Here is an 11,079-nt window from a genome sequence, read left to right on the forward strand (position 1 = left end):
CAGGTACGGTGGCTCACACCTGTAATCCTAGCACTCTGGGAGGCAGAGGCGTGCGGATTGTCTGAGCTCAGGACTTTGCAACCAGTCTGGGCAACATGGTGAAACCCCATCTCTACTAAATACAAAAAATTAGCTGGGCATGGCAGCAAGCACCTGTAGTCCCAGGTACTTGGGAGACTGTGGCAGTAGAATTGCTTGAACCCAGGGGGCAGAGGTTACAGTGAGCCAAGATCACACCACTACACTGCAGCCTGGGTAACAGAGCAAGACTCTGTCTCAAAAATATGAAAAAATAATACAGCCGGGCGCGGTGGCTCAAGCCTGTAATCCCAGCACTTTGGGAGGCTGAGACGGGCGGATCACAAGGTCAGGAGATGGAGACCATCCTGGCTAACACGGTGAAACCCCGTCTCTACTAAAAATACAAAAAACTAGCCGGGCGAGGTGGCGGGCGTCTGTAGTCCCACTTACTCGGGGGGCTGAGGCAGGAGAATGGCGTAAACCCGGGAGGCGGAGCTTGCAGTGAGCTGAGATCCGGCCACTGCACTCCAGCCCGGGCGACAGAGCAAGACTCCATCTCAAAAAAAAAAAAAAAAAAAAAAAAAAGTAAAAATAAAAAATTCAGTTCCGCAGCGACATTAGACATTAGCCACATTTCAAGTGTTCAACAGATACATGTGGTGGCAGTTACCATACTGGATATCCCAGGTATAGAATATTCCTATTATTACAGAGAGTTCTGTTAAACAGTGCTGGTCTAGGGTTTTAAATTCATACAAACTTTCCCTTTCAATAGCAAGTCAACTGGTAGTTATTAATATATGCTGTAAAGTCTATGATTTCCTTCTGTATGATTATCTAAGACAGATGACCTGGAATGCACATACCTTAGCTATTTAGCTCATTTTGTACAGAGCCTAGAACAGAAACAAATATAAATGAACATCTAAAGGTCTTTCATATTTTAAAATGAAATCCAGCCATGCATGGTAGCTCATGCCTGTAATTTCAGCACTTTGGGAAGCCAAGGCAGGTGGATTGCTTAAAGTAAGGAGTTCAAGACGAGCCTGACCAACATGGTGAAACTCCGTCTCTACTAAAAATACAAATATTAGCCAGGCATGGTGGCGGGTGCCTATAATCCCAGCTACCTGGGAGGCTGAGGCAGGAGAACTGCTTGAACTTGGGAGGCGGAGGTTGCAGTGAGCCAAGATTGTGCCATTGCACTCCAGCCTGGGCAACAGAGTGAGACTCCGACTCAAAAAAAAAAGAAAGAAAGAAAGAAAGAAAAAAAGAAATATTAGTGTCCCAAGGGTCCTTCCAACTTTATGATATATTGTACCAACTTTGTCACCCCAAATACTATGCCAAACAAACTGGTCTAGTGGCTATCTGCCAAACTTTATGTTAACTTTTTGACCTCAGTGACCTTACTGCATCCATTTCCAATGACTGAGATAATTACATCATTATGAAACGAAATGAAATCATGTGCAGCTAGATTTGGTGGTGGGCAAAAGAGCTGATAACCTTCTCTAGGCCAGACATTGAGCTAGGTACTTGGATACGTGTACCCAAAAGAGAACTCTTGATTTCACCATCACAAACCTATTCTCCCCCAGTTTTCCCTAACTCATGGCACCACCCAATTGCTCAAGCCAGAAATCTGTCATCCTAATTTTACCTTTTCCTTTAACCCTGGTTCTTGCTCTTCTTTCCAATTCACTATAGCAGATCCTATTAACCTATTCACTCTACCTATGAAATACTTCTCAAAGCCATCTGTATTTCTCCATTTGTACTGTTCCTGCCCGATACAAGATACCATGATTTCTGGCCCATCTCAGTCCATTGCAATGGCAGCCTGCAGCTGGTCCTGTAAGTTCTACTCCTACACTACAACATCCTCAACAAAAAATCCAAAATGATCTTTTTAAAGTATATATTGAATCTCTAGCTTAAGATCCTTCAATGGCTTCTCACCACTCTTAGAATCAAATTCCTTCACGAGGTAACCTCTGCCAACTTCTCCCTACCTCCCACTTATACCCCTACTGCTATTATATTCTGGCCACACTGGCCTAAAAGAGTTCTTAAAGCATGCCAAATTCTCACTTTCAGGGTCTATATTTGGAGACAGAGATTATAAAAGGAAACAATTTCCTAAGTACCAAAAGAACCAAGTCCACAGAATCTCACTTGAAGAAAATGTCATGAGATGTGGCCACAGGAGTTTTAATGTCAGCAAGAAGCTAATATGCAGAAAAAAGGAAAAGACCTCAACTACTATTTAAAGGAGTTTTCAGTTACGTCCTAGGCCAGAGGCATCAGGATTATGCTAAATTATTGCCTAAAGTTACAGATTTTATCTCCTGTACAACCAAAAAAAGGCAACAAAATTATAAAGTCATTGGGAAATGAAATAAAAAACACTATTCTGCACATGTTTAAAACATACATAGTGGGTCAGGGGCGGTGGCTCATGCCTGTAATCCCAGCACTTTGGGAGGCCGAGGCGGGTGGACTGCCTGAGGTCAGGAGTTCAAGACCAGCCTGGCTAACACGGTGGGTTAAACCCCATCTCTACTAAAACTACAAAAAGTAGCCAGGGATGGTGGCACATGCCTGTAGTCCCAGCTACTCAGGAGGCTGAGGCAGGAGAATCGCTTGAACCCAGGAGGTGGAGGTTGCAGTGAGCCGAGATCACACCACTGCACTCCAGCCTGGGCAATACAGCAAGACTCTGTCTCAAAAACAAAAACAAAACAAAAACACACACACACACACACATCGTGATATCTCTAACTCATCAGGTCATTCAGGCTCAATTCTGGGAGGGGGGCTCTAAAGAAGCCTCTACAAGGGCTCTAACCCCCCACAAAATTGAAACCAGTGCTTAAGGAAAGATTAAACATTAGGTCAGATTAAAAACAAACAGAAAAAACTCTTCTCCAAAAGTCCTCCTTTGATCACCATAACAGAATATATCAACACATCTTGAAATATAATTAGAGTGCCTAAAAGTGCAAAAGAATTGACAAACAGGTTTATTTAGACCAAATGTAACTGTATCACACATCAGGTAGTCAGTTTATGAAACTTCCTTACCCTATAACATAGGCTGGGTGAAAATATCATTAGACATAAGAAGGATTTAGATTAACCCATGGATAGCAGCTCTGTAACAAGGAAAGAGAAAAAGCAATGTCTTGGGAACTGGCTTCTAACCTTCCTGTGTGAAGCCAAGAAAAGCAAAATGCATTACTATAAAAAGGCTATTGTTGCCACTGTCAAGAAACCCAGAGCACTGGACTAATGTGATAAGGAGTCATATCCTGTGTGGTAATCTTTTAAAATCAACTTTTCAGTCTTTTTCTTCACCAGTTAAATAACCCTCTGCGATTTTCCCCTTTCCACACATCCTATTATCTAAGTGGAATAGGTTGTCTGCTTTTCATTTGCACATCTTGTTTTCCTAATTGTTAGCTGTCTCATAGAGATATCCACATTCAAGCCTGCTATCCTTATGCTGCTTAAGAGATGCCTGAATTTAACATCCAAATGCCTCATACAATCTCCCCCAGTCAATCCTGAGAAAGTCCTCTCTAAATTCCCATCTGATCACTGCCCAGTGATGGCAGCAGCAGCCCTTAGAAGCCCAAACTTACATGGTACTTTCGTGCTGCCGCCGGGGAGTGACAAAGAGCATGCGGGTGGGGCGGGCACTACTGGCATCTGGGTGGGCACTCCAAGGCTTGACACAGCTATGATCCAGAAAAACCAGGTCCAGCTCCCGTTCGTGTACTGAAAGCTGGAAGAGCAGCGAGGTGCCCATGCGTCGAGCTGAAGTCTGGAAGTCCCTCTCCCCACCCCGGTGGGCCACGTCAGTGGCGGGGCAGAAAGTCAGAGCAAGGGTATCTGCATGCTAGTCACCTGCAGTGAGAAGTTTCAGTTTAGGTCAATTCCAGTATTCTGAATTTCTCCCAATCTACACCATCTAACATGCTTACTTTTCTAACCTACTATCATTCCTGTTGAGTATCCATGTCACAGCAGACCTCTGGTGGGGAGGGTTCGTGGAATCCCACACCAACACCAAAAAAAAAAAGAAAAAAAAAAAAACAAAAACAAAAACAGGTGCCGTGAGTTGTCCCATACTCAACCTCTAGAGAACTGAAATTCGCTAACGGGAGAGCTCACGGACCCCGAGGTTCAGAAAGACCTGGCGTGGACAGACACTAAACTTGCTTGGCCAGCACAAGTTCCTAGGTGGGCAGGAAGCGTTCTGGCAAACGGGAAATCACAAACACGAGTTCGTCGAAAGCTAAGGATCTCTGTCGCTTCACATCATCCTCTACCGACAATGCGAACAGAGCCGGGTCCGCAGCAAGGGCGTGGGCACCCCTAAAAGGCAGGGCAACGCGGGCCTCCAAAAAGCCAATCCCAGCTAGGGCTCCATTTCCTTCAAGTCCCTCGTATCGCATGAAACAAAAGTTCTGTCGGTACTTCGTAATATTCCAGAGTTGATATAAAAATGAGAGCTCCCCCCACAGAGCCTGTGACAAAATGGTTCCCGTGGAAGCCCCTTCAACCTCACCCCCGTCGAGGCGTCCCCAGCAAACCGCCCAGGACCCCGGCTGCCCCGCAGGCGTTCCCGCCACTGACCCTCTATCTAGGAGACAGGGCCATGACTCGCTTTTTACATACGAGGTCGCCAGCTCGGGGAACTGAAGCGACTTGGCCAAGGTCATCCAGAGTTCGCGACGAGGAGGAGCCTCCTGGTCCCCGCCCGCCTCCCGCCTCCCGCCTCCCGCCTCCGGCTCCCTGGGGCACGGCTCGGCGTCCGCGTCACGGAAGCCCAGACACGGTCCCCGCCCGCCCCCGGCCCAACCCGCCCGACCAGCCCCGGCAGCCGGCCCTAGCCCGGGCCCCCGCATGCCCCGGGAGCCCTGAAGCCCTCGCCGAGACCCCCGGCCGTCCCAACCAGGGCCGCGATCCCCCCGGCCCGCCACTCCCCTCCAAGCCAACGCAGCTCTCACTCGCGGTCTTAGGGCCGCGCGCTCGGCCTGGGCCAGATCCCTAACGCCTCCACGCCCCGGCGCTGCCGGCACCGAGTAAAACGCGGAAGCGGCTCACGGCCTGGAAAGGGAGAGGCGGTGAGCGGCAAAGCCCGGAATGGATGAAGCCCCAGTCCGGAAGAGGAGCGCCGAGAGCGCGAGAGCGTGTTGGAAGCAGAAAGTCAGCACCTGGGCTGGAGTTTCCCCATCGAGCATTTTCAGTAGGGAAAGCGAGGGCGGAGGACTAGGCTGGCTTCTACAGCCCCAGTTCTCGCCGCCACCATCGTGTTGGTCCTTTGTGCCCTGTGGGCCGTCGAGCACCCAACTGTCCACCTCCACCAGGGCAGCCCCCTGAATTTACTCGTTAAGAATTTACCTGTGTGGCTCACACCTGTAATCTAGCCCTTTGGGAGGCCTAGGCGGGAGGATCTCTTGAGCTCAGGAGTTTCAGATGAGCCTGGCCAATATGATGAGACCTCTGTATCTACAAAAAAATTTTAGAAATTAGGCATGTGTGATAGTGGTGTATGCCTGTAGTCCCAGCTACTCGGGAGGCTGAGGTGGGAGGATCACTTGAGTCTGGAAGGTCCAGGCTGCCATGAGCCATGGTCGCGCCACGGAACTCTAGCCTGGACGACGGAGTGAGACCATGTCTCAAAAAAAAAAATAGAATTTTGTTACTGACCCTAGATCGCTTTGTGTGGTGAACTTTCCTATGTGTTTTTGTGTAGAGACAGTAGATCCTCAAAGTCAGGGAAATTAACCTTTGTATCCTCCAGAGAACATAGAGCCCAGGACATAGGTAATTGTTCAAATGATGACTGATCAATAATTGGTTGGTTGGTTGACTGACTGACAACAGGACATCAAGAGACATAAGAGAGCAAGAGTCATGGTTCAAGATGATAAATCTCACCCGGGAGCTGTGGCTCATGCCTATAATCCCAGCACGTTGGGAGGCTGAGGCGGGAGGATCGCTTGAGCCCAAGAGTTCAAGACTAGCCTGCACAGAACAGTGAGACTTCATTTCTATTTAAAAAAAAAAAAAAAATTGATTAATTTAAAAAAATGGCCAGGTGTGGTGGCTCACACCTGTAATCCCAGCACTTTGGGAGGCTGAGGCGATGGATCACAAGTTCAGGAGTTCAAGACCAGCCTGGCCAACATGGTGAAACCCTGTCTCTACTAAAAATACAAAACTTAGCCACGTGTGGTGCCCCATGCCTGTAATCCCAGGTACTCGGGAGGCTGAGGTAGGAGAATCACTTAAACCCCGGAGGCAGAGATCGGTGAGCTGAGATCGTGCCATTGCACTCCAGCCTGGGCGACAGAGCAAGACTCTGTCTCAAAAAAAAAAAAGAAAAAGATATGTACAGACATACAAACACTCGAAACATTCAGAAAGCTACTAAAAGCTGTGTTCCACAAAGATGAGAGTGTAAAATGAGAAAACGGAAGGCATAGGATCGGGGAAGCAGGGTCTAACACAAGAAGCAGATGAGGAATTCTGAAGGTGATGGCAAAGAGTATCCCAGGACAATAGCTGTGCTGCATGACTGGGGACCACCAGTCTCGGCTGGGGGAGAAGAGAAGACCAGGAGGTAGAGCCCCAGGGAAAAACAATAAAACTGGGAAAATGCCTCACAGATTTGAAAAAAAATCAAGGAATGCTATTTAAATGTGCTTTTTAGAAATATGAAGCTTAATGCCGTAGAAATTATCACAAATACAGCAGCCCCTGCCCCACCTCTCCCTACCCTGAACTTTGTCTCCTGGCGCTTGTTTGGGGCCAGGGTTCTGCTGTTTCTCTACTTATATTTCCATTCCCACTATAAACAAATTTGTATCTTTTCTCTGCCCCTTTCCTCAGCACACTGTGTTTATCATTTTGTTTCATTCTTTGCCAATTTAAGAGGTGATAAATGGTATCTTATCCTGTTTCTTTGCTTATTGATGAGTTTGATTTTTTTTTTGTTTTGTTGTTGTTGTTGAGACGGGGTCTCTCTCTGTCGGCCAGGCTGGAGTGCAGTGGCGTGATCTCGGCTCACTGCAACCTCCTCCTCCAGGGTTCAAGCGATTCTCCTGCCTCAGCCTCCCGAGTAGTTGAGACCATAGGCGTGTGCCACCATGCTCCGATAACTTTTTTGGATTTTTAGGAGAGACGGCGTTTCACTGTGTTAGCCAGGATGGTCTCCACCTCCTGACCTCGTGATCCACCCGCCTCAGCCTCCTAAAGTGCTGGGATTACAGGCGTGAGTCACCGCACCCAGCTTTTAGATATTCATTAGTTTTCATTCTAACTATTGAATAAGATGTAATTCATACAACGTTCAACCCTAAAGCCTAAAAAACCTTGCTGTGGAGAATAAGAGTAAATGCCCCAGCTCCACCTTAATGCTCAGAGGCTCTGACAGCCATAAAGACAGCCGCTTCAAAACCACATGGGCTTCTTCCACCTTCCACAGGAGCTCATTCATTCAAAAGCTAATTTCCTTTTGTCAAAGAGGGTCTCAGATCTAAACTTAGGTTTTTCTTAGTAAAAAGGAGGCTTCCACGTTAGGAAGAACTTTCTCTGAGACCTCACAGAAATAGTCCTTGATTTTCCTGGGACTTTTCTCGCTTTTCTCAGGTCGCTTCACTGTTTTCTTATTTTCTTATCTAAATTGTGTGACTTTGGCAATGATTCACTCCAGACAACTTGCTTGTACAAGGAGAAAACATCAACCTTACGTCTCACCTTGAAATGAAAAGGACAGCAAGGAGGGCAGGTGTGGGGTGGGAAAAAAAATAAAAGCCAGACTTGCTGGCTCACGCCTGTAATCCCAGCACTTTGGGAGGCTGAGGCGGACAGATCACCTGAGTTCGGGAGTTCCAGACCAACCTGACCATCATGGAGAAACCCCATCTCTACTAAAAATACAAAATTAGCTGGGCATGGTGGCGCATGCCTGTAATCCCAGATACTTGGGAGGCTGAGGCAGGAGAATCGCTTGAACTCGGGAGGCAGAGGTTGTGGTGAGCCAAAATCACACCATTGCACTCCAGCCTGGGCAACAAGAGCAAGACTCCATCTCAAAAAAAAAAAAAGCAGAATAGGAGTAAAGAGAAAAGAGGAGGTGAAAGCAGCCAGATGGTTTTGTTTCTACAGGCCCACTCACCGATACTGGGTGACACCCATACTGTTCCTCCTCCCCCATCTCTTTCCCATTAATTCCTCGCCAGAACCAAGAACCGCCCACCTTTGTGACATCCTCTCTGTTGCCAAGCAACAGACAGGAAGTGGGGCTCCACTCACCCCAGGATCCCTGGGAAGAGCCTTGGACTGAGGAGCTCCAAAAAGGAAGCTGTGGCACTGCGGAGGGAAGGAGGGAAGAAAGTAGGTCTCCGAGATGCTGCGGCTTGTTGTGCAGTCGGCCAAGATTGACCCACCGCTAGCTCCACTACCCAGGCCCTGCATGTCCATCGACTTCAGAGGTGAGAGCCTCCCTGGGTCCACATGGGAGAGAGAAGCCCCCAGCGGCAACATGCATTCAGTGAAAAAAGAGCTGTAGGGCACCCCACTACGTAAAAGATGCCCTGTATGACAAAAAACTGAAGTAGACATTGTCCAGCTCTCTCAAAACTTATTTCTGTCGTTTGATTATGACTTCTCTGCCTCCTACGTTTGCTAGGGAATGGGTATGGAAAAAAGAGAGGACTAGTGCTTCTGAACCTTCCTCCATGACCTAGAGCTGTGCCGTAAACTAAGGTTAAAAGAGAAAGTCCCTGCTTCCTCAGATTGATGTGGGGGTTTAAAAAGATTATATGTGTATAGCCCTTAGAATAAGCTCTAGTAATAACTGCTTGATCATATTAGTTCCGTTTGCATGAGCTTTACAACTGACAAAGCATTTATTTATTTATTTATTTTGAGGCAGACTGTCAGTCTGTCACCCAGGCTAGAGTGCAGTAGTGTGATCTTGGCTCACTGCAACCTCTGCCTCCCAGGTTCAAGCAATTCCCCTGCCTCAGCCTCTGAAGTAGCTGGGACTACAGGTGCATGCCACCACACCCAGCTAATTTCTGTCATTTTAGTGGAGACGGGGTTTCACCATATTGGTCAGGCTGGTCTCGAACTCCTGACCTCAGGGATCCACCCACCTGGGCCTCCCAAAGTGCTGAGATTACAGGTGTGAGCCATGGCACCCAGCTGACAAAGCCTTTTCGTATGTACAATGATGCCTGCTCCTCACGGCAGTTCCAGAGGTAGATGAAGCAAGTTTTATTATCTCCATTTTTTTTTTTTTGTAGATGAAGCAAGTTTTATTATCTCCTTTTTTTTTTTTTTTTTTTTGTTAAGAGAACAGAACCCCAAGGAGGAAGGGAAAGAAACAGATGAAAGAATTTCTGAGAGAAAATGAGAGATGTTAGGTATATTTAAATATCAAAGATCTGGCAGCTAAAAGGAAAGAAAAGAAAAAAGGGTGAAAGGGTGGGGCATGGTGGCTCACGGCTGTAATCCCAGCACTTTGGGAGGCTGAGGTGGGCAGATCACTGGAGGTCAGGAGTTCGAGACAAGCCTGGTCAACACGGTGAAACCCTCTCTCTATCAAAATGCAAAAACTAGCTGGGCGTGGTGGCAGGTGCCTGTAATCCCAGCTACTTGAGAGACTGAGGCAGGAGAATCGCTCGAACCTCGGAGGCGGAGGTTGCAGTGAGCCAAGATTGCACCACTGTGCTCCAGCCTGGCCAACAGATCAAGAAGAAGTGCCATCTCAAAAGAAAGAAAGAAAAAAGGATGAAAGCACGTATTTTATTTTATGCTGTTGTTCTGTGAAACTAGGCTTGTTGAACACAGCAGTATTCAGAGATTGAACATTTGGGACGCCAGCTCACAGGGTCATGCATGCTGATGTCCTCAGTCTGCAGGTTTCAAGAGGGGCGGTGCGAGTTCAGGATGTATTTGCCCTGCTTGACTAATTTTCCAGTTAGCCAGGCGAGGGATTGCCAGTTCTTCTCTGATTCTGAGCTATCTTCCCCACCAACTCATGGGCACCATCTTTCTCATTCCAGAAATATCTCCCACAAAGATGCCTAACACTCAGAACCCTGAGTTCACCCACCAGATTCTTCTGATTGTATGTTTATGTTTGACACTTTGTAATCCTTTTGTCCTTCCCAGCCTCTTCCTTCATACGCCATCCACTAACTTGCTCCACTTCCCACCGCCTGGAGGGCCTTTTACCCATTATGGATGTTTCAGGATGTCTTCCTTAGCGTACACTGGGATTTGCTCCGGCAATAAATAAAACCTTAATTTTCAGTGGGTTAACAATGAAAGTTTACTTCTTGCTTACACCAAGTCCTGCATGGATGGTGCTGGTCAGACAGCTCTCCTGGGTAGCTCCTACAAATGGTAGTCTAGGGACTAGCCACGTGCTCCTTGTGGCTGCAAAGTTAGCAGGTCATGAGGGTGGCTATAGGGAGAGGAGAGAGGAGAATGAAGAATCTCATGGAAATTGAGAACCAGACCTGGCAGTGGCAAATATCATATCCATACCCCATTGGCCAGAGTGAGTCGCACAGCCCCACTTAGCAGCAAGACACTGAAAACTCTGTAAGAAAATGAAATGGGCCAGGCGTGGTAGCTTTCACCTGTAATCCCAACAATTTGGGAGGCTGAGGCAGGCAGATTGCTTGAGTCCAGGAGTTTGAGACCAGCCTGGGTGACATGGTAAAACCCTGTCTCTACAAAAAATACAAAATTTAGCCGGGTATGGTGACGTGTAGTCCAGGCTACTTGGGAGGTGGAGGATGGCTTGAGCCTGGGAGACAGAGGTTGCATTGAGCCCAGATCATGCCACTGTACTCCAGCCTGGGTGACAGAGTGAGACCTCATGTCACACACACACACACACACACACACACACACACACAAGTAAAGAAAAGAAAAAGAGAAACGAAGAAAGAAAATGATATGAACATATAGCAGCGCGCAGTCTCCTGTTCCACTGATGCCAGCGTCCACTCACCACAAGCCTAC

The 11,079-nt window shown here is 47.5% G+C and overlaps 1 protein-coding gene across 7 annotated transcripts in view; it reads right to left on the reverse strand.

Annotated features, from left to right (window-relative positions):
* The window catches only part of LOC113220229 (KAT8 regulatory NSL complex subunit 3-like), a 9,144-nt gene extending 3,666 nt beyond the window's left edge, over positions 1–5,478 (reverse strand). The window contains exons 1-2 of one of the 7 annotated variants that reach the window (XM_026449019.2): positions 5,017–5,132; positions 3,669–3,933 (exon numbers count right to left, since the gene is read on the reverse strand). In XM_026449019.2, coding sequence (XP_026304804.1) covers positions 3,669–3,835 — 167 coding nt within the window. In that variant the 5' untranslated portion in view covers positions 3,836–3,933; positions 5,017–5,132. Of the gene's footprint in view, positions 1–3,668; positions 3,934–4,010; positions 4,031–4,665; positions 4,800–5,016; positions 5,133–5,433 lie in introns of those variants that run through there. The other 6 variants (XM_026449016.1, XM_026449013.2, XM_026449015.1 and 3 more) reach the window with 6 other exon arrangements.
* Between the last annotated feature and the right edge of the window lie 5,601 nt (positions 5,479–11,079).

This window comes from Piliocolobus tephrosceles, unplaced genomic scaffold (genome assembly GCF_002776525.5).
Source record: "Piliocolobus tephrosceles isolate RC106 unplaced genomic scaffold, ASM277652v3 unscaffolded_663, whole genome shotgun sequence".
NCBI classification, from domain to species: Eukaryota; Metazoa; Chordata; class Mammalia; order Primates; family Cercopithecidae; genus Piliocolobus; species Piliocolobus tephrosceles.